At 52.7% G+C, this 22,263-nt stretch overlaps 8 protein-coding genes across 8 annotated transcripts; 3 read left to right on the forward strand and 5 right to left on the reverse strand.

Moving 5' to 3' along the window:
• Window positions 1–868: 868 nt before the first annotated feature.
• N7443_010848 (EF hand domain protein) lies at window positions 869–4,978 on the reverse strand (the record flags this gene model as incomplete). The annotated part of the gene is made up of 4 exons (XM_056890904.1): window positions 869–4,353; window positions 4,456–4,579; window positions 4,639–4,901; window positions 4,966–4,978. 4 exons carry the CDS (start codon window positions 4,976–4,978, stop codon window positions 869–871), a joined length of 3,885 nt encoding a protein of 1,294 aa, XP_056737395.1.
• Window positions 4,979–5,827: 849 nt separating this feature from the next.
• On the reverse strand, window positions 5,828–7,595 carry N7443_010849 (tubulin alpha chain; the record flags this gene model as incomplete). Its single annotated transcript, XM_056890905.1, has 6 exons — window positions 5,828–6,053; window positions 6,105–7,062; window positions 7,173–7,248; window positions 7,352–7,378; window positions 7,444–7,484; window positions 7,571–7,595. The coding sequence occupies 6 exons, from the start codon at window positions 7,593–7,595 to the stop codon at window positions 5,828–5,830; spliced, it is 1,353 nt and encodes a 450-aa protein (XP_056737396.1).
• Window positions 7,596–8,264: 669 nt separating this feature from the next.
• N7443_010850 (uncharacterized protein) lies at window positions 8,265–9,063 on the forward strand (the record flags this gene model as incomplete). Its single annotated transcript, XM_056890906.1, has 2 exons — window positions 8,265–8,558; window positions 8,611–9,063. The coding sequence occupies 2 exons, from the start codon at window positions 8,265–8,267 to the stop codon at window positions 9,061–9,063; spliced, it is 747 nt and encodes a 248-aa protein (XP_056737397.1).
• A 541-nt stretch (window positions 9,064–9,604) lies between these two features.
• Window positions 9,605–12,508, reverse strand: erdS (aspartyl-tRNA synthetase, cytoplasmic; the record flags this gene model as incomplete). Its single annotated transcript, XM_056890907.1, has 1 exon — window positions 9,605–12,508. The coding sequence occupies one exon, from the start codon at window positions 12,506–12,508 to the stop codon at window positions 9,605–9,607; it is 2,904 nt and encodes a 967-aa protein (XP_056737398.1).
• Window positions 12,509–13,155: 647 nt separating this feature from the next.
• Window positions 13,156–14,166, forward strand: N7443_010852 (uncharacterized protein; the record flags this gene model as incomplete). The annotated part of the gene is made up of 1 exon (XM_056890908.1): window positions 13,156–14,166. The coding sequence occupies one exon, from the start codon at window positions 13,156–13,158 to the stop codon at window positions 14,164–14,166; it is 1,011 nt and encodes a 336-aa protein (XP_056737399.1).
• Window positions 14,167–16,026: 1,860 nt separating this feature from the next.
• N7443_010853 (F-box protein) lies at window positions 16,027–16,863 on the forward strand (the record flags this gene model as incomplete). The annotated part of the gene is made up of 1 exon (XM_056890909.1): window positions 16,027–16,863. The coding sequence occupies one exon, from the start codon at window positions 16,027–16,029 to the stop codon at window positions 16,861–16,863; it is 837 nt and encodes a 278-aa protein (XP_056737400.1).
• Window positions 16,864–17,135: 272 nt separating this feature from the next.
• On the reverse strand, window positions 17,136–19,202 carry N7443_010854 (rDNA-binding RNA polymerase I transcriptional factor; the record flags this gene model as incomplete). Its single annotated transcript, XM_056890910.1, has 1 exon — window positions 17,136–19,202. The coding sequence occupies one exon, from the start codon at window positions 19,200–19,202 to the stop codon at window positions 17,136–17,138; it is 2,067 nt and encodes a 688-aa protein (XP_056737401.1).
• A 916-nt stretch (window positions 19,203–20,118) lies between these two features.
• Window positions 20,119–20,880, reverse strand: N7443_010855 (uncharacterized protein; the record flags this gene model as incomplete). Its single annotated transcript, XM_056890911.1, has 1 exon — window positions 20,119–20,880. One exon carries the CDS (start codon window positions 20,878–20,880, stop codon window positions 20,119–20,121), a length of 762 nt encoding a protein of 253 aa, XP_056737402.1.
• Between the last annotated feature and the right edge of the window lie 1,383 nt (window positions 20,881–22,263).

The following is a 22,263-nucleotide window of genomic DNA, read 5'->3' on the forward strand; positions in this document are numbered from 1 at the left end:
CGGGATCGTTCATAACTTTTGTACCCCAACATCTGTGCGACTCGAAAGCTCTCGTTTCATTTAATGAAGGAGAATTTTCAGATAAAGAGCAGAGCACAAAGAAACTTTTCAATTAAAGACAATGCCGACGTGGTTTTGGAACGCTTTGAGACAGGATAAGCATAAATATAAAATACAAAGCGCTAACACGCAAGCTCTTAAAGAAGTCGCATCTAAGACATGGGAGGATAATAAAACATCAATAAAAATCAATAGACAAACAATTACGCAACCGGCGACAGGCTGTATGGTGTCATGGCCAGACGAGGGAAGATCCACTGGCGAGGATGAAGTGTGCTGACATGTAACACCTGGGCATCTAAAGTCATTATAGCCGTTATCGAGGGGACGGTGCCTTCGTGAAAATATTAGGAGATGTGGTAAAGTGGTCCAGAAGAGTGGTCCAAGGAGTGGCAAATAAGTATTATGGGCGACTAGGTATTTACAAACGTGTTTGGACAAATTACGAACTGCACAGCTCATGAATTAATTCGATTATAGGTTATCATAAACTACACTACACTGGGTCGGGACAGATAGGACAGACTCGATTCCCAAGAGAGAACGTCGAGGGTTCACGAATCCGAATTGTCAAATGGCGCAGCATGATGACAAAGAGACAGGGGACAGAAGGAATGTACAGGGCGCTGAGCTGGACGAAGACAATTATGAGCGAGACGAACATGAAGCGCACCTGATCACATCGTGTTGTAAACAGGGAAACAGTCATGAAAGAAAGACATCACAGAGATATGTGTGGATGGTACTATGTGCAAAGGTGAATTGAATCACGGGTTGTTCATGACTTGGTGGTTAGGTAGTCGGCCGCCTAGTATCTAGTTAGTTTGTTTGGCATGGTTGGATTGGTTTCTGAGCTCACCTTGTCAAGGTTGTAGTCGAATTTCTCCAGCGCTGCAAGTGAATCGTCGCGGGGGAATCCCATGCCCGTGAGCCGCTTCAGGATCAGGTCATCTTCGCCCGTGTCGGTGGCGAGAGCCCATCCAGGTGACTTAGGGTCGGATCCATTGGTAGGATCTTCGCCGGTAGCGGGCTTAGCGCCGTCAAGAGGTGCAAAGAGAGTATCCCAATCATGGTCCCCGGCTTTCGCGTCAGCCCCATTCGGCGAAGCGGTGGTCTGAGCAGTCGTCGCATAGGGGTTGTCGAAAGAGAAAAATTCAGACGAGCCTGCATGGCCAGCATCTATGCTAGAGGAAGCGGTGTTCTTTTGAGAAGGTGAATCAAATGAAAAGTCAAAGTCGGGAGCGTTCTTTTGAGCTTGACCCGCGGGTTCGTCGTCATCATCATCATCATCCTCCGCCTCCGCCGCAGGCGCAAGGTTGAAGCTGGCAAAGGCTGCCTCAAAATCCGGTCCACTCTTGGATCCATTGCTTGCAGCAGCAGCAGCAGTAGCAGCCATAGAGGCATCGTCATGCTGAGGCACATTGTTAATAACTGGGGCTCCAGTACTGGATTCCACTGAGTGGGGAGCGTCTGGGGCAGCGGTGGGATCTGAGCGCTCGGGAAGAAGGCCGCTGAACTCTGGAGGTACGTGGCTAGTCTCTTCAGAAGTGGCAGCTTCATACTTAGGGGGGCTTGGCTGAGCGTCGGGAGCCGGTGGCTGAGGCACAGATGATCCCGGGGTAGGAAAGGCAGCAAGCTGGGCAGCGTCGAGGGACTCGGGCTGCTTGTCCTTCTTGGTAGTGGACGGCGAGACTTGAGTGAAATCATCATCAAATCCCAGCGGGGCCTCCTCGTCCGAGCTCTCCTCGTCCTCGTCCTCATCGTCATGGACTTCCTGGATGGGAGGGAATTCTGAGGCGGGTGCTGCAGCAGCGGGGTCAGATCCAGGCTGCTTCAAGGTCGCAAATGCTTCTTCAAAGTCGTTTTCCTTCTGGGATTCCGACCGCTTGTGGGCCTTGCTACCGAAAAGCTCGTCAAAGGACAGGTCTTTAGCAGTTTCCTGGTTCTCGGAGGCGGGAGAGACAGCACTCTCAGCTACAATTGGAGTCGGCTCCGGAATCTCCTCGAATGGGGATCGTGCTGGGGTACCTTCAAAGGAATTTGCCGCTGGAGTACGGCTGTAATCGCTTGATGCGCTCACGGACGGCGCTCCGGCATCACTAGCATTGGCTTGGGAAGCGATATCAAACTCTGAGGTCTCAGGACCACCGAATCTGCTACCAGGGGGCGAGACCACAGTAGACGAGGTCACGGACTGGGTTTCATTGAAGGGAAGAAAATTCGGGGTAAGCTGGCGGGACTGGCTGGCCGGCGGAATATCAGCTGCTAGGCCAGGGAAAGCGCCAGGAAGATTTCCAGGGGGCGGCGACACGGATGGAGTTGGGACATTGGACGTAGTAGGCGAGTCGGCACGGAACGAAGTTGGCGGGGCGCCGTGGACTCCACCAACGAAGGACTGGCCGAAGAGGCTGTCAAATGCCTTTTGCTGATCAGTGGGAGGCTCGGGGGAGCGTGCGTGCTCACTTGGGGTGCCCGTGTTTTGCCGGAAGAAGGGATTCGTGTTGTGGCTTGCGGTAGAAGCAGCTGGGCTGGTGATCTCCGCAGCGCTGACGGGAGTCGCAGGCTCCTGAGTATACTGAGGAGACTGATAGGCAAGGCTATCGATCTCGCCCTGGGTCTTGTCCCGCTCGCCCTCGACTGTAGTAAGCTGCTTCTTGTTGATAGCAACAAGACCCTTCTGCTGACGAGCTTCGGAGCGGGCCTTCTCGAGCGCAGGCTTGAGCTGAGCAACCTCGGCATTTGCCTGACGAAGCTTCTCCTTCAGGTTGGCATTCTCCTGCTGATCAGCAGCCAGTGCCGTCGCAACCTGGGTATACTGGTTCTGCAAATCCTGACGACTACCCTCAACTAAGGCATACTCCTGTTGCAGTTTAGCTGTCTCGGCCTTGGAGGTTCTCAGGCGCTCCTCGAGTGCCTTGAAGTTGGCCACCTCCTGCTCATACATTGTACGGGCTTGTGCAAGACGAGCCTCGAAATCACGCTTCTGTTGCGAAGTCTGGGAGATACCCTGCTCAGCAGTCGTGCGCTTCTCTTGCACATTGCCCATCTCCTTAGCCAAAGAGCCAATCTGATTCGACAGATTTGCGAGTTCAGTGGTCTCACTCGTAAGCTTGCTCGATTCTTCAGGATCATTGTCTCCCAAGAGATCATCCGCCGGGGGCGGGGGCGAGCGAGCGAAATTTGGTGTACCTGCGGATGCGCCCGTCTGTTGGGGCTGCAGGCTCTGTCCAAAGGACGATGAAGGCACGAATGGCTTGAAAATCGAAGAAGATGTCGGCTGCGGCGAAAGTCTAGAAATAGGCGAGCTAGGAGCTTGGAATGCAGCGTTGGATCCGCCGGTGGGCTGAGGCAGCTGGGTCGGTGCCATCGGAGGCGAGTCCAGACCGAAAAGATCATCCGCGGCAGATCGCGGTACGGGGGCAGGCGTAGGAGCTGGGACCGGCGCAGCAGCTGGGACAGGAGCCTGGCGACGCATGTTGGGCGGGATCAAAGCCGGAGGAAGCACCTGCGGCAGATTGTCCTTTCCGCTGCGCTGAATCCGCACGAGATACATAGCAACGGCGAACTCCTCACGAGTCAATTGGCCATCGGCATCGATATCAGCAAGATCCCAGATTTGCGCAAGAACCTCTTCCGGTAGTTGAGCCTTCATAAAGAATGCAACGGCCTGATCGCCTGTAATCACACCCACCTTGGCTGTATCGACAGTCTCGAAAATGGTATCAAAATGCGCCTTCTCCTGGGGTGTGACCAGCCAATCTCCGGTAGTCTGGGCTGATAGCTGGCCGCCGAACTGAGTACGACTAGTGGGGCTCATAGGGCTGGCAGTCCGCTGCGGGCCAGTGAACTGCTTAGGGATTGCTGGGACGGGAGGGACATCGGCGCGCGATCCAAACGATCCCCGACCACCGCCTCGGCGGGCTGCAGCGTCATATAGACCAGGTGGCAGTGTTTGGGGAATGCCACGTAGAGCACCCGACTTATAGGAGGTCAGAAGGTGCATAGCGATGATGAATTCTGTGGCATCGAGAGCTCCGCGCTGCTTGGTATCTGAAAGGAACCAAATCCGACCAAGCACCTCATTTGGCAGTCTAGCGCGCTCAAATATCTGTTTAGCGATTTCGCCCGAGAGAATTCCGTTCTGTACATCCGACTTCTCGAACAGAGAGAGGAATTTCTGAGCATCATCGGGCTGCAGGGGCGGCACCCGAATAGGAGCACCAGCGCCCGGCGGAGGCGGAGGGCTAATTGTGCCGGACTCTGGGATAGGAGCGTTTACATCTACCGAGACGCCTTCAAATTGAGGCAAGGGGCCAGCTGCAATGCAGAGCGTGTCATCAGTATTGGTCCGGTGTTTTTCTGTCTATGGTTGAGGGCCGGAATCAGATCACTCACGCTGCAAAGCCAATTCATCGGATGGCTGGCGTCCGGCTTGTGCATGGCCAATTAATCGCAGCACAATGCCAAAGCCGGATGGGGTAAGAAGACCCCTGTTCTCTTTGTCCGCAAGCTGCCATATCTAATGAGACGCAAGAACAGTCAGTTGCTGTAAACACTGCCGTTTTACACTCAACACACCTCTCCGAGGGTACCGGACGGAAGCTTCGTCTTCTCAAAAAAGGGAACTGCAATTTCGCCGGTGATGACGCCTAGGTTGGTGGTATCTGCGACCTGGAAGAGCTGATAGAAGACGCGCTTTTCCTCCTGCGTGAGGTTCAGGTTCGGATGCCGTTGTGCTGTGTCATTGAAAGCTTCTCCGTCAGTTCCGGTGCTCTTATTTGGACAACATCTCGAAGAAGGGGAGGGGGTTGACACGAAGAGGAGCTCGGCGGGCCTCCTGACTTGCGCCGGAATAGCTCTCGCACTCCCCTTTTCACAGTAATGAAGATCAGCGGAATTACTAACAGGTATCGGCCATGGCTGTGGGTTAGGGAGAGCCGATGCTCTCTCCTTGGTCGCTGGTGGCCTGAATAGATGGGGCCTGGGGGTCAAGTTGGAGTAAACGGGAAGCCGTCGCTTAGCCGGAGGGAGCCACGGGCATGGACTGGGGGGTCCAAACGTAGCTTCAGGAAAGAGACGACACCTATGCAAAGCAGGAACCGACGGGCGGCGAGTTGTAAATGGGGGGATAATAAAGAGTGGCTGGAGCCGATGTCGTAAGGAAGGTGGCCCCAAGGCGGTCAGTCTGCTCTAGCGTCCATTCCACCCGCCCAGGGTCTCACTGGGAATCCGCTGAGTTATATCGTGCCTGATCATGTTCCAGTTGCTTTCATTTGACATTGAGGTTTATGGACTTCTATGAAGGACTCTGTTGTTCATGTGAGGGATTAATTGATCACCAAAAGGTCCACGAGGTTGATCTTTCTACGTTTAGGCGTTTAGGGACCCGCTCCCCTGGTATACCTTCTCTCGAGGTCCGACCCACGATCAGGCCAGCACCAATGTAGTGCAGGTAGCATTGAACAAAAGAGGGTAGTGTTTTTTTTGGTGCTTTTGTAATTACAAATCTCGTGGAATCCGTGTCTTATAGAAAATGGATAGAACGAGCGGGGAGAAAACTCATCGCTGCTTCGGGGATATTAAAGATATATCGAACATCAAAGCCAGAAAACATCGTCGGACTGAAACCTAGGTTCCCTTCTATTTGCAAGTCCGGGAAAATTAGGAAGTCCAGGAAATCCGAGCCGTCCGCGTCGGGGTGTATCTCTCAAACACGTTGCGGATACCATCTCCAACGCTCCAGGCCCGATCACACAGCTTCCCTAATCTAGTACTCGGGCTCCTCCAACTCATCCTCCATGGAGTCGCTGGCAACCTCCTCGTAGTCACGCTCGAGGGCGGCCAAGTCCTCACGAGCCTCGGAGAACTCACCCTCCTCCATACCCTCACCAACGTACCAGTGAACGAAGGCACGCTTGGAGTACATGAGGTCGAACTTGTGGTCGAGAGCGGACCAAGCCTCGGCGATGGCAGTGGTGTTGGACAGCATGCAGCTAGAAGATTATTAGTAAATTACTTTGGGACGTTAACAATGCATGTGGTACTTACACAGCGCGGCTGAGGGGAGCGAGGTCACCGTTGGGGACCTGCTGGGGGGCTGGTAGCAGATACCGAGCTTGAAGCCAGTGGGGCACCAATCGACGAACTGAATGGTGCGCTTGGTCTTAAGAGTGGCAACAGCGGCGTGGGCGTCCTTGGGGACAACGTCACCACGGTAGAGCAGGCAGGTGGCCATGTACTTGCCGTTACGGGGATCACACTTGACCATCTGGTTGTTGGGCTCGAAGCAGTTGGAGGTCATCTCAGTGACAGAGTTGGCCTCGTGGGAAGCCTTGTCAGCGGAGATGACGGGCGAGTAGGCGACCAGAGGGAAGTGGATACGGGGGTAGGGGACGAGGTTAGTCTGGAACTCGTTCAGGTCGACGTTGAGGGAACCGTCGAAGCGGAGCGAAGCAGTGATGGAGGAAACAACCTGAGCGATCAGGCGGTTCAGGTTCTCGTAGCTGGGACGCTCAATACCGAGGTTACGGCGGCAGATATCGTAGATGGCCTCGTTGTCGACCATGAAGGAGCAGTCGGAGTGCTCGAGGGTGGTGTGGGTGGTCAGGATGGAGTTGTAGGGCTCAACAACAGAGGTGGCGTTCTGAGGAGCAGGGTAGACACAGAACTCAAGCTTGGACTTCTTGCCGTAGTCGACGGAGAGACGCTCCATCAGGAGAGCACCGAAACCGGAACCAGTACCACCACCGAAGGAGTGGAAGACGAGGAAGCCCTGAAGACCGGCACAGGAGTCGGCAACACGGCGGACCTTGTCGAGAACCTGGTCAATCATCTCCTTGCCAACGGTGTAGTGGCCGCGGGCGTAGTTGTTCGAGGCATCCTCCTTGCCAGTGATCATCTGCTCGGGGTGGAAGAGGGAGCGGTAGGTACCAGTGCGGACCTCATCGACGACATTGGGCTCGAGATCGCAGTAGATGGTACGGGGAACGTAGCGGCCCTGGCCTGCGGGAAGCGGGAAGAAAGAGTGTTAGAATATCAGGCCGAGAATACGTGCAGGCCATCTCAGGGTGGGGGGAGGAGCACCACCCCAGAAAAAATTGCAATTCACATACCAGTCTCGGAGAAGAAAGTGCTGAATCCGTGATCGGGGTCGGCCTTCTTGCGCTCATCGGTGAGGTATCCATCGGGCTATCAAGCTTGTTAGTCGCGGTTACTCGCTTCATGCCACGGAAAAGGGGCAAGGGTCGCCCAAGTTGATGTCAGGCGCCACGGTGAGATTGGAATCACATACCTGGATACCGTGCTCCAAACAGTACAGCTATAAGAACAACTGTCAGTCAACTGCACTTTCAATGCACAATGGCGAAATGGCGGTATATTTACCTCCCAGCAGGAGTTGGCGATCTGGCAACCGGCCTGGCCGACTGTAAGTGGATCAAGTGTCAGCGCATGATTTTCTTCAGAAAAAAAGGAGTTTCATCGAAAATATCAAGAATGGAACAGCCCGTACCGTTCAAAGAGATGATCTCTCTCATTGTGTTGGTGGTTGATTTCGAAGATCAAAAATTAAGGAGGGGGAGAAAGACCCAACAACAAACACGGGTCTGTGGATTCAGGGGGTCAGTATTAGGCAGATCCCAGATTCGATCACCACGACGTGTAAAGGGGGAGGGGTAGCGGAGGTTGACGAAAGGGATAGTAATCAGATACGCACCAGGAATGGGAGGAATGGAAGTCGAGGAAAACAGGAGGAAGAAAAGGTTGTGGAGGAGGGCGTCTGTGCTGCGCAGGGGGGAGTTCGTTGTTGATCCCACTCGTTGGGTCGCGTCAGGGCCCGTGATTGGTGGATTGGTCCCTTTCTTCACCGCCGCGTTGTGTAACGTGACCTGTCATGTGACTAGTCACGAGCATCAACACTTATATTGATATTGATATTGAGGAACTAGTTATAGCTTCTTTTTAACTGTTGTTTCATACCATTGATTCACTTCCCACTCGATATTTTGACCAGCACGCTATACTATTGCAGCATTGAATTGACCATCTTATCGTGGTTTGGCCAAACCACATCCCTCACCGCCAAGTCCGCTACAGCTACATCCCAGTTGGAATATATCTCCACTCTACGCCATTCAACACCATCACTCTCTCAATCCAAAATGACCTGCCAATAAGAAGATTTCCAACCTACAAAAAGAATATATATGAAGATGTACAACTTCATCTGGGCCCTCTTGGCCCTTTACACCACACTCGTCCAGGCGAACGTGGAAAAAACAATCTTCCTAGCACCAACAGCAGCCACCGTACCATCCGGAGAACCAGACCTCGACGACCTAGGCCTGGAAAGACTCTCACCAGAGAACTCCATCGTGCGCACACGAATTAACGCATCATTCCCATCAGAAAATGCACCAGAAGGAATCGAATCATGGTTCTTCCTCGAGAATCTCAACCCACACCAGCGCTACGAAGTCCGAGTCTGCTGGCTAGCAACTGTATGTATAAATCCTCATTTGAACCACCGCACATTAAGTCTAACAAATAAAGCAACCTACCACCTTCACTCTAACAACCCACGAAGTGGGCACCTTAATCGAGGATGCATCCCTCGTCTCTAGCCTAAGCATCTTCTCTACCGCGCGTCTCGCATCCCCAGTCGCATGGATGCAAAATCCCATCCCACGGGCGAACAAAAAGGGAACCCAGGACCCGGCGCCGACGATGGACTCGGTCCTGTTTCTGCGAGTGCGCGCTGCGGCGGATTATTTCAGCCCGGACGAGGCGCTGATGCGGGACGTGCCGCCTGTGGCGGTAGATCTGATTCTGGATCCTTTCTTATGGAATGTTTTCCCGCGATCGCTGGTTCCTACTGCAGGGTGGATTGGAGTCGTGGCAGTTGTTGCGATTGTGGTTGCTAGGTGGGTGGCGAAAGAGCTTGGGAGGGTTGTTAATGATGCGAAAGCGGAGCGGGCTTTGCAGGAAGCGAAAAAGGGGAAGTAAGCTGAATGCTTCTATTCAAGATTGGTGTGATCTGTATTACTCTTGACTGCTCTTTTCGTTCATGAAGGTTCCTGTATATCAACGCGAGTGCATAACTATTGCTAACCCTCCTATTCACGAGACATCTAAATGGAATCAGTTTGTAGACCACTTAGTTCACAAAACTGGAAGAGCATTTATTTGGTGTAAGTACCAAGATCGGTAGCAAAACATACATTATGAACCTACGCAATGACCTAGAAGAATACAGGCGGTGCTAAGTACAGGAGGGGGAATACTATTGATCAAGCAATACGCGGACTGACTGCATATGCAAGATCAAAATATAGCAATTAGGAGAGAAACAAAAAAGGAATATGATAGCGCCAAAGCCAAAAACCAGACAACATCTGTTTACCGCTCTATTCTATGCGTCCTGCGACAGATGACCTCGGAAGGTCGCAATGAATGAGTCAAAATCAAAATAAACCTGTCATAAATGAGAATCCATAAGATCGTAGCCACTTTCGTAAGTGCTCTTGAATTATCAAGATTAGGTGGTTTAATCTTCGAAGAAGTTCAGTACGGCGCGGATGCCCTTGGAGCCCAGGCCGTGTGATGGGTAGGAGATGTACAAGGGCTCCTCGGTGGCACCAAGCTTGGCACGGAACTCACTCTTCCGAACTAGGTGGAACTGCTTGGCCAGGGCCTCGTAGGTGTGCTCTAGCATCTTAATCTTGGCACCATGCAAATTATGACCGGGGATCAGCTGGCTAGTGGCACCGGCACCGAATGTGAGACCCTTGACACCGGCCTGGGAGGCGGTCTGGATGGCCTGGGTGACGATGTACTCAATGACACCATTGGGAGAGCCAGGGAAGTCCAAGCTGTACTTGACTTGCATGCCGTGGGAGGGCGAAAGCATGGCAAGGGCAACGAAGGCACAGACGACGCCGTTCTTGTCTTGGGCGTAGAAGTACCAGCGGTGCTCGTGGTCAACCCATGGGCGGATCTCTGACAGATGCACTTGGGCGCCCTTGCGGTTGGCCAACCATTCGGCAATACGCTCGTCAATCTTCTTGCGAATATCCTCTGGTGGCAGCTCACCCAGAGGGAATGATTGAATTTTGATACCCTCCGCCTCAGCCTTGCGTAGCTTACGGGCAATCTCTCCGTCCGATGCAGCCGCATTGCGCGACGGATCGACGCGCTCCTCGGCGATACAAGACAAGCTACGCCATCCTAGGCGTTCACCAAGAATGGTCTCGACCTCAGGTGAGCAGAGAATCCAGACAGGCTTGTACTTGGTATCGCGGCGCAGCCACTGCAAGAACTGTGTGATAGTGCGCGAGTATTGCGAGGGATCGCAAACCGGGTTACCGGGAATTATGGCGAAGTTGTGAGAGCTGGGCACGTAAGCAACCGCAGCACCAGTGGTCATATCACGCCAGATCTTGTATCGCTCGTCGAACCAGGATGTAGACGTAGCATCACCGTAATTGGCAATCAGCTTTTCCAGCTCTGGCAGCTCGTTATTATCCTCGGCTACACGTCTGTGATGCTCCTGCAGCCAGACCGGCTCCAGAGTCGACGCCTCTGGGTGACGGAGCTGCTGCGAGGGCGGTTTAGCCGGCAGACTCTTCGGGTCACGATAGAAGAGAGAGGTGAGGCGAATGTTGCCCACTTGAAGGAGCAACATCAGCAGACGCTCCAGACCGACACCTGCACCGGCGTGAGGCGGGGCACCCCAGCGGAAAGCCTCGAGGTACTCCTCCATGTCATCAGGGTTCATCTTCCACTTGCGCATGTTCTCTTCGAGCAGGTGAGGATCATGGATACGTTGACCACCGGACACGATCTCCTGGCCACGGATAAACATGTCAAAGGAGTTGGTGTATCTGTCATCTTCCGGGTCAGGCATGGTATAGAAGGGACGAGCACCACGAGGGAACTTGTCCAACACGTAGTAGTCGGCACCGAATTTCTCCTTCACCAGCTGACCGAGGCGGATCTCATCGCGGGTGGCAAGGTCCTCATCTAAAGGCAGAAGCTCACCCTCTTCGCTTCTCCAGCCCGAATCGTTGAGCATTTGAATACCATCAGAGAAGCGAATGATGGGAGTCGTCTCCAACCAGACAACATCCTCGGAGGGGAACTGGTGCTTCACCATATCAATCTCCTTGCGATACTTGGTATAAACGCCGCTCAGAATGTTCTTGATAACGGCATCAAGAGTTTCGAGCATCTCGTGGTAGTGCTCTTCAATAGCCATTTCGATATCAAGACCAGTGTACTCGGTCAAGTGACGATGGGTGTTGGAGTTCTCGGCACGGAAGACGGCACCGATCTCATAGACGCGACCAAAGTCAGCGGCAATGGCCATCTGCTTAGCTAGCTGGGGCGACTGCGCAAGGAATGCGGGCCGACCAAAGTAATCGACCTTGAAGACGCTGGCACCAGACTCAGTGGCAGCACCCTGCAGCTTGGGGGTGTGGATTTCGATGAATTCACGCTCGTCGAGAGCGCCACGGAAGAGGTTGCAGGTCGCAGATTGAAGGCGGAAGATGGACTGCGAGGTTGCCGTGCGCAAATCGAGCAGACGGTTGGATAGGCGTGTGCGGTCTGGGATATGACTGCGGCGTCCCTCGATCTTATCCTCCTCGTTGGTGCGAATTTCAGCCTCGTAGACGCTGAAAGGAACGGGCTCCTCACGGCGGACGAGCAGGTGCACAGAGTCGATAGCCAGCTCGACATCGTGAATACTACAGCCCAGTACAGGAACCTCAGGCTTCTGGATGGTGCCCCGGATCCGAACGAAAGACCCGACGCGCAGGTGCTCTGCCCATTGGACCATGGCAATGGATGACACTCCGTGGCGCTCGTGCAGCACACCCTGGAAGGTGGAAAGCTGCTGGCGGAACACGAGGAACACGAGCTTAGCACTCATCCGGCGCACCACGTGCAAACGGGCAGTAAAGTAAATCTGCTTTCCAATCATGTCGGCGGTGATATCCTCGAGCCGGGTCCGGACCTCTCGGAGTCGATCTTGCGACTGCATCAGAGGCAACTCGCCATAGCGAGCTTTCATATCGGCAGTCTCTTCGGACACGGCCTTGGCAATCTCCTCTGACTTGCGACGATGATCTGGCTCAGAGAAGTGCTCCTCACTCAGTCGGCTCCGCTCACTGCGACGCTGCTGCCGGGCCAGTCGCTTTTGTTGGTTCTTGCTCAGCGCGCCACTGGAGGAATCATCGGAGACATCCTCCGAGGAGGAGACATAGTCCTTTTGAAAGAAGCTTCCTAAGATGCTGCGGCGTGGGGATCGGGTGGGAGAGTGCTCAGAATCGCGGGACATGGAAGTGCGCGTCCTGGGGCCGAAGGCAGATCGAATGTTGGAGCCAGACGAGTCATCGTCGTTCCCATGCCCTTTGATGGCCTTGGACAAGGCCCGTTTGATATTAGACATGACGGGGTTTGAAGGAAGAAAAATTTGAGCAAGGGGGGAGTTTGGGTATAAACGGCAGGGACCGAGGTGGTGGTGGTGGGGGGAGGGGTTAGATGCCGCAAATGCACGAGCACTGCTTACGGCCCTTTTGAGATTCGGAAGGTCAACAATGAACCAAATCCCTTGAGAGGGGAGAACACAAAATAAAATATGAGGAATTGAAGAAAAGGGGTCCAGGTCCAGGATCCTTCTGGGATTTTCAATTTAAAAGAGTAAGAAATAAGCTAGCTAGCCCGAAAGCAAGTCAAGTTACCGCACCGCGTTCGTGCCCGGGGATGACATCATCCGAAGATTACCGGATTGCGCGAGTCTCGGCCTTGTTCTCTCGTCTTGGTATGTGATGCTTGGTATGAACGTCCTTCCCTTTCAATATTTGACGTACACGTTGATCTGATCCTATACAGATGCTTCTGGTTTAGGAAGCATTCAAACTACGCCATTTGGTTACATTCTTTCCCTTTTTTTTTTTCTCTCCTTATCCTGAACATCTGACACTCCCTGGTTTTCTCCCGGTGCCTCCCGGACGCCGACTCATCCAGAACCCCCGAGACAGAACCCCCGGGACTCCGAGTGCGAATTACCGCGAACGACCGTTGAAGTTTGATCCGATGGCCTCACGATGGTGGCTGCGTATCCAGGCCGTCATTTGGCGGTTCTTGATGCGCATCGGCATGTTCCTACACGACGTCACGCCGCCTCGCTGTCCCCGTCCCCAGTTCACTCGGACCGTTAAGTCCGATGACCATGGCCACCTCGTTACCTTACACTTCTATTGTCCTCCCGATTATCATGAGCAGCGACGACAGGGCCATCGCTACCCGGTCGCGGTCAACTTCCACGGCGGAGGATTCACCCTGGGTTGCGCTACTGACGATTCTCGCTGGGCGAACGCCGTAGTTGGACACGTCGGAGCCGTCGTGTGCAGTGTAAGCTACCGACGGGCCCCGGAGCACCCCTTCCCCGCGGCTGTCGATGACGGTGTCGAGGCACTGCTATACCTTGCACGAAATGCCGGAGACCTGGGTCTGGATGTGAGTCGCGTGGCGCTGAGCGGGTTCTCAGCGGGCGGCAATCTGGCCATAACGGTGCCCCTTCGTCTGCAAGGCCGGATCTCGACTGAGATCAAGGAAAATTTTGGTCGGGCGGAATCAACGCAACGTTTGGTCGATATGACCAGCGAACTCCGTATCGTGGCGTTGTTCTGCTGGTACCCGATTCTCGACTTCCTCGAGTCTCGTGATCATCGCCGGGCGATGAGCATCATGCCAAACAAGTCCATGCCTAAATTCTTCACCTCTCTCTTCGATGAATCGTACCTGCCCGACCTGAACGATCGCTCCTCGGTCTTTGCATCTCCCGTTCGTGCCTCCGATCGCATCTTGGCCGAGGCCCTGCCACGCGACGTATGGCTCTACATATGTGAGTGGGACATGTTGATGAAGGAGGGACAAACATTTGTGCGCCGCTTGGAGGGACTAGGCAAGCGAGTGCGAGCCATGATGATTGAAAAGGCCCGTCACGGTTGGGACAAGTCCCCGAACCCCTTCCGCGACCAGGACAGCGTGGACATCCTTTACCGCGACGCCTGTGCAGACATGAAGGCAGTTTTTGACCAGTGATTCCTTCGTTCTTTCATTCTCCTTATCATAGAAAGCGTGTTTTACCAGCGCTGCGAGGGGTAGCATTCATGGCGTTCTTTCTGTATACAACCCGACATTGGATCTTCACTAGGCATTCTTGGACTGTTTCTGTACCGGGTATCTTATTCCCTTTGTAATTTGACCTAATACGAGCCGCACGTAAGGCGCACTACGTGGACTATGCACCTGACTTCAGCTTCGTATATTTCGCACCTTGCAGCATCCCTCCACCCAATCACCAGTGGCCGGTGTCTCGACCCAGCAATGATAGGGCTGCAGCGGGGATACGCGCCTTGGCCATGCGATCTGCAAGGCCTTGGCCGTGTGATCAGCGAGATTTGCAACTTCAACACCACATTTGCATAGGTCTAAAACTTGGCTCTTTCCAAATGCCCACCTTTGCGGCTAGTGATGTCATCTTGGGACCTATGTACCAGTACCTAACTTGATATCGTGTGGAGGTAGGCCATTAGAAACATAATGCCAAGAGTGGTAATCAAGGCACGAAAAGGCTAATGTATTCACATGGGTCCATCGAATTGCTTGTGCAGGATGTTCTCTTCCGAAGAACAGTAGTGGATCTGTCAGATAGCTACCGTAGTATCTAAATCTCTGCCAGTTCATGCGTCATTCCAATATGAACTGCACGGGCAATACTGAAGGGTGGCTGGGGGTGGGGATCGGCTTCGTACCTAGCCACTCTTCAACGCAATACAATCACAATAGGCTCCTACATAGAACCTTGCATGCCTGAAGTTTTTGGAGGCCTAAGCCTATGCATGGGCTAGACTTTTGTAAATTTATGATAGAGATGACACACTATTGCATGAGAAATAGAATGAAGGCGAATGTTTCCCTGGTAATATCTTTGACACCTCCGTAACCAAATTCAAATTGGTGGAAAATCGTAAGAACACGGTTCTTGGAACAGTACTCATTCGAATTCTCACTCCCACAGTCAAGGTCCATCAAGGGGAGCAGCACTGTTTGTAGCACCTGTATCACTATATTGAAGATGAATTAGGTCGGCAGTGGGGTAGTACGGACCGAGGACCTTGGCAGCAGGTACAATTCGGGCAAATTGCTCGAATGCTATGCCGAGGTTATCTGAACAGTTGGTCAACGACCGGTAGTAAATGATTACCGCATGCAGGGCTTCCACCTGGGTATCTCGATAGTGGTGCTCAAAGTAAGTGTCCGTTTGGAAAGAAACGTGCAAATCATTCTACACGTATCGTAACATATGTGAGATTGTTACGAACGGACTGGACGTTTTAAGATCCATGAAGCGGTTGCTCGCAACAGCTGAAACGTCGACCCATTCATTCCGTACCACAAGAGTCGAGAAGTGACAGACCTCGGTGAGTGTCTCGAGGATCTTAATCCAGAAAATAGAAATTTGTTCAACAGGTGATCGTTTGTGTTCATAGAGCGGCTTTCTCAATGACTTGATGCATGGTTCAAAGAGATGATCGACTAGCCCTAGATAACTTGAAAGCCCAGAATGGTAATTCGTAATCTCTGATGCTCATGAGTCATAATGTAGGATAGCAATTGCTGATTTGAAGTGTCGGGCACTCGGTAGGGATAGCCGATTTCACTGTACAACAAATTGCACCATGAGAGTGTCCTGGGATTTCGCACGGTCACCACAGCCAACGGATCTCGTATACTATACAGAATTGACTCATGAACAGTGGTCTTGAGCGGGGCATCTGCTTGGCAACAAAATGGCCCCCACGCCGTGCGGCTCAGAAAAGATACTGTTTAGGAGCTCCGAACCACAGACCCTGCACATCCCCATGCACTTCGCAGATCGCAGATCCTCAACCCTCCCAAATGCAGTCTGTATCCGAGACCAAGGCACTTAGGATGCCCGAAATCATAACATGCATCCTAAACCAAGCCGACATATGCACCCTAATGACCGCGCAATTGGTATGCCACATGTGGAAAGACCTAATTGACGAAACACCCTCTCTCCAACAAGCTCTATTCTTCCTCCCATCTAGCATACCAAGTAATTGCGCAGAACGAACCTTGAACCCTCTCCTAGCAGAGACATTCCACTCGTTCTTCCCAAGAAAAATGCCCCAAGCCGATCCCGCCGAGGTCCTAGTCATCGACCTACAAGCCCTGGACCTGGTCAAAGAAAGCAAGAAAGAAGCATACTTCCGTCCTGAAGCAAGCTGGCGCCGAATGCTGACGCACCAACCGCCCATGCGCAATATCGGCTATTTTGAAGACGCCACGACTCCATTTGGTTGGGGATGGGGACAATCTCGGACATTTGTTGAGAACGGGCTGCGAATGGGGCCGCTACTCGATACGGTAATTGATAGAAGTCGATGGAAATTAAATCATGGATGGTTTTCTGTCTTCTTGGGGGGGTTGGAGCCTGTTAATCTCGATCCTTTTTGGTTGAAGCCGGGCCCGAATAGGTCGACGCTTGAGGGGCCGAAGGTGGCGTATGGCGAGATGGTGGAGTTTGAGCTTGTGATTCATGCTGGGTCGGGGAGTACTTGTGTAGATCCGGACGAGGATGATGAGGAATATTACAAGACTGAAAACGAGATTGCATGGGAGGAAATTCGAAAGGAGTATGAGAGGGCTGGAATGGTGATATCTGGATTGAACATGGAAAAATATAAGGAGGGTTCGGAGATGTGGGACTAGAGCTTGAATAGGAGCCGGTCTATAACTAGATGAAGAAGGGTGTGTGAATAGTTTTTCATTTCTTTTGCTATGACAAGGCAATGTAGTATAAGCCATCATCTATCAAAGCAGATCGTAAGTGCTATGCACGCTCAAAAGCACGATATCATCAAGAATCAGAGAGAATGGTATCGAGAGCTTTTGATAATAAGAAAGACATTGAGCCAGGACGCCACGCTAAATGAACATAATGTAAATCAAAATAAATGTTGGCAGCCACCGGAATAGATGCATCACTCCTCGTCAGTGCCGGTGGCGTTTTCATCGTCATCGTCACCATCGTCATCGGCTCCACTATCTGAGTCGTCTGCGGCGTCCAGTCCTGGAATACCGCGCCACTCAACGTAGTCACCCTCCAGCCAGCGACGGCTACGCGGGAGCTGGTAGGGATCAAAGGGGAAATAGGCGTCGAGCTGGTAGCCGAGCTGGTCACCTGCGCGAATCTCACGGCCGACGTTGTTGAAGTTGGACATGCTAGAAATGTTTCGGAAAGCTGAGATGCGGACACGCTTGTTGGTCTCGATAAGAGTAAAGATGTAGAGGAATTGGAAATGGTGGGCGATGCGTGCAAACTCGTTGACAATACCGGGTGAGCAGATCTTTAGAGGGTTCAAACGAGAGTGGATCGCATTGTGAAGAACCTCCTTGATGTGAGAAGGGAATGCGACTTCGCTCGGGTCCAATTCTTCCACCTGCTCGGGACTATCGCCCTCGGCGGCAGCGGTGGTCAGGTCACGCCAGCGGAAGCAGAAAATGTACAGTAGTGCTTGCGTTGTGGAATAGAATGGAGCGTAGCGACGGAGGTCAGGACCACGGCAACCAGGCTCGTGGGCTATCCGCATTTCATTAAGATGATTGGCCAAAGTGTCGAAGACTTCACGGACGACATCGCCAGGAATGTGCGCGCCACGGGCGACAAAGCTGGCCAGATAGGCAGCTGCAGATTGGCGCGTAATACCAGGCTTCTGCGTGTGTAAAATAAGCTTCGTACAAGTAGCAGTGAACTGGTGCACCAGCTGTGGAGATGACTGAGAGAAATGAAACAGGAGAAATTGCGTGTGTCGCGACTTGTATGTCGGGAGAATGATTGATTCGAAGTGACCCAGAAGAAGTTTCAGAGTATTTTCTTGATCGTCGTGGCGGCCAGTCGTGAAAGAGCGAGTATAATATTCGAATAGCACGTCAATCATTCCATCCACTTTGTGAATGTTACTCTTCATCGCCGAGACACGTTGTTCCTCACTGTCCTCGTCATCGCTCATGTCTGATTCGTCATCACTATCCAGCTCCTCCTCTTCATCGGCTGCAACATTCAGAAGCTCTTCCTCGAGCTCTTCCTCAAAATCTTCCAAGTCGGCTTGAATCTGGACGTCAACCTTAACTAGCTTCTCGGTGATGAGAGCCAAGATGTCGGACTGGAGTTCAGGAGCGTAGCTGAAGATTTGTATGATGTTGCGAGTGTAGGCGACGTACGATTTTGCGGGGTCGGTTTCGTAAGGAAATTGTTGAGTCAGAATAGGCGACAGTGTGCTACTTCCAGCTGGGATAAGTCGCATCACATGGCGCAGCGCCATGTGGACTCGGGAGTAAATCTCGGACACCGGGACGATAGGGTAACCGGGCAGCTTACCGGTCCCGCGGGGAACACCACCGAGTGGTGTGAGCAGCATCTTGAAAATCGAAGCGAGATATGTGCCCTGCGCCGCCGCAAGGTTGCCGAGGAAGCGAACATAGAGCTTGACGTAAGACTCGTCCCGGCCGAGCCATTCGCTGTTGATAATGGCATTGACAAGACCGCTGCAATCCCGATCCAAGGAGGCGACATGGGAGAGCAGACCCATCAGGTGGTGTCTTAATGTGGTGTGCGAGGGGAGATCGTAGTGATACATAGGGTCGTCGGCTTTCTTCGGGTCGGCTGAGAAGATGGCCTTTATTTGGTCGTAAGCCTCGCTATCGCCTGCGGAAACATGGCGGTGGATGGCCCGACGAACAGCCTCACGGACAACACCCACGTTCTGGGCAGAGGTCGATGAGTCGACCTGGCTCGGAGCGTGTTGCATCTGAATTTTCGTGTCGAAGGTGACGCGGGCACGCTTCTTGCTGGGAGCGGAGACCTCGTTGAACCGGTCTGTGGGGGACGAGCGGGAAACGTCGAAGTCCACTTCGTCCATCTTGCGTTTTGTGCCAGTCTTGGATGTTTTGAGGATGGATACGGGGGAAGATGCGGCCAGCATTTTTGAGCGGTTGCTGGAGGAAATGGGCGTGAGCGCCGGGTTGTAAGCAGTGGCAATGGAGACCATGGCCAGGCTTTAAAAGAATGAAGTGGAATGGAATCTAGAGAGGCCAGAGATTCTTCAACATTGAACGGCCTGTACCTCCGACAGGGCGGAGAATAACAGCGTGGGACTGTTGATAGAAGTTGCCCAGGAGCTCGAGGGCAAGTAAGCACACGACCGTCGAAACGGTTGGCTATTGGATTCTGTGCTACAGTTTGAGGAAATTTGACCACAGTCAACAGTGTCAACCCATGGGAGTCCTTCACTCGAGTCGGAATAATCGATAAAACGGATGCTGATATTGATGAAGCGTCGACGAAGTACTTTGCATAGGCCCAAGCGAAATTTTTTCCCTTGCGCGCTGTGGGGCTGCGGAGACCCGTGACTTGGACCTCGGAGCGGTGTGTCTGTACTAAGCCTAATCGGGTAATATTGGCTTATGTCATCATGAGCTCACCGCGTCTAGACGCTCGAGGCATTCATATTGTCTCATGTCCACGCGATTTACTCGAGTTGTATAAGATTTGACGTGGTTTGACGTGACTTTACGTGGAATTTTCGTGAAGATAAACTTTTAGGACCTGATTCTAGTATCGCAACTTTTCAATATGGATTTACTTGCTCGCGTCTAAGCATAAAGCCCGAGCAAACAGACTTGAAAATCTAGAGTAAATGTCACGCCGTTGAAAAGCGTCCAGATCCGAAAACCAAACGATCAAGATCCGAAGATCACAGAGAAAACAGGAAACAGGAAACCGAACGCGAAGATAAGAGTGAGTCCTCCCAAGGTATCGGTATCGTGCAGGGGAATAACAAGTCGGGGTCGTAAGTGAGGGAATGAAGTTGGTCGTAGCGGAAGCAAGAAAGAATCCAGTCTTCTGCAGTCCGCTTGGGTCGTCGATTACCCCGGTTCAACCGGGTCGAGAAGATATCAATGATTTCACAGCCAGGCTGTAACACCGATGGGGCCGATGGTATCGTCAAAAATACTGCCGTAAAGCTCCTCGACTTCAAGGAGGTAATCGTCGACGGTGAACTTGATAAGTCCTTTGCGATGGAGAATTTGCTCTTCTTCATCCATAAAGTGCGGGGCGCCAAATTCCTCCGCCACCTCGTTCACCTGCTCTAATTCCTTGCTGAATGGGTGCACCTCCTGCTTGAACATATCCTGCGAGGCTCGAATGGTCGGGTTGCTACGAACAGAGTTCAGTGGAGGAGGCGACATCCGCTGGGAGCGCTTGCGTGCAAGCTCCTGGTGGGAGCGCTTCGTGTGAGAGAGCGCCCGCTTAGGAATCATTGGGGCCTCGGTCGAAGAAGCGGAATTGGTAGAGGAGCGAGGATGGCTAGTCACCGTAACGGATCGTTTGGGGAAATAGGATGGATGCGCGTCAATAGGGAAAGACTCGTAAGGCGATTGGTCGGGAGTGGTGAGACCGGACGAAGCGTAGCTCTGGGGGGACACGGCAAAATCGTCGTCGCGCGACTGCAGCGATGAAGCGGACGAAGCGTTGGGTGAGTGTAGATCAGGAGCGTTGTAAGCCAACATATTGGTCGTGGACAGCAGCTGGACCGGGCCTGAAATATTGCCTCGCTTGATAGTGCCAGAGTTGAATCGAACATGCCCTTCGCCACGGTACGGCATGGGAGCCGACACTTCCGGACGCTTGCTGCGCTTGGTAAAGGCACGAGTAATGGTTGACATGATGAATTAGGGTGATTGTACTGTTCGCGACACGGACGCGGATTGTGATCGACGCTGGTATGTCAATGGAATTCTGACGGATTTATGGATTCAAAGACGTTTCAGGTCGCTTTGTTTGGTAGTTTGTTTTCCGTTATTCCAAACACTCGTTTTTGGTCGGATGCGACAATAGGATCTCGCGTGGCAGACGATGGCGGATGCGGAGACGGCGAGGAATGGAGATCACTACCGGGAATGTCCGGTATCAGATAGCGGGAGACGTTGAGTCTGGAGCCTTTGAAGGCGATTGCGTCTAGCACAGTTTGGTAATGAATGGGCGAGACCTCACTGGGAATTTTGCGCAGCAAAATTGCGAAGGTAGTCTCTTTATAGTCCTTGTCTAGGGCCTTTAAGAGAAAGAATGAGGAGCGTTCAACCAGGACGTTCCAGGTACGAGTAAAAGAAGAAAAAAAGGAGTCCAGGATCACAGATCACAGAATCTAGGACAGAAGAATCGAAGTTGAAAGGAATGAAGGGAAAGCCAAAAGGAAAGGGCCCAAGAGAGGTTGGTGAGAAGAGAAGAAGGGGGAGGGGAGTCAGAGTCCCTTACACAAGAAATCGCGGAGACTGGGCGCTAAGGTTCTGTGGTTTCGCCGTGCTCTCTCTATGGCCATAATCTGGCCCACCTCTTTCGACCGGATGGCAAAACCTAACTCGCCCACGGTTCGCTTCGCTTTCGATGGATCCCGTTTTATTCCTCCGTCCACTCTCGAGCCTCAGACTCCTGGGCTCCAGTGTTCTGGGCTCTCCGTGGCGAACGGTTCATCCGGACCCTTCTACATCCTACCCTAATGAATCCCCTTTTTTTCCCGCCATTCGCCATTTACTAGTCGCCGTCCCTTGGAAAGATACCCAAAACCCAGAAATAGAAGTCCGTGCCTGGAAGGGGGTCATCCGGCCGAGGGCGCCAATGTCCCCGGCCCTGGGTATGGAGGGCGATCCCTTCGGGTCAGACGCTACATGCAGAACTCGACAGACTTGACGTGTACAAGGGGGTCTGTCAATGCGTGTCACCACGTGAACTACCTGCGTGTCGAGTTCACGACGTGACGCAAAAAATGGACTGGAATTTGAATGAAACGGACTGGTCTCTCTTAGCTCCATCGAGAATTCGGAGTCCGTTTCACCACTGACCACTAAGCATCGTTTTATCCTCAATGCAGTCTGTGCTCCGGTAATCCGACGAGATCGACAGGGCCAGGCACGGCTGGCAATATGTACCCAGGCCAATCATAATTCTCACCGTCGGACACCGAACCAGACGAGTTCCTCCTGGTGCGACCGGCGCTTGAGGACCTGCAGGGCATCACCATGGACAGCTGTGCGCTTTCAATGAGGGGTCGC

The sequence above is a fragment of the Penicillium atrosanguineum genome (genome assembly GCF_028827265.1).
Source record: "Penicillium atrosanguineum strain IBT 20685 chromosome Unknown utg000008l_segment0_segment0, whole genome shotgun sequence".
Taxonomy (NCBI): Eukaryota; Fungi; Ascomycota; class Eurotiomycetes; order Eurotiales; family Aspergillaceae; genus Penicillium; species Penicillium atrosanguineum.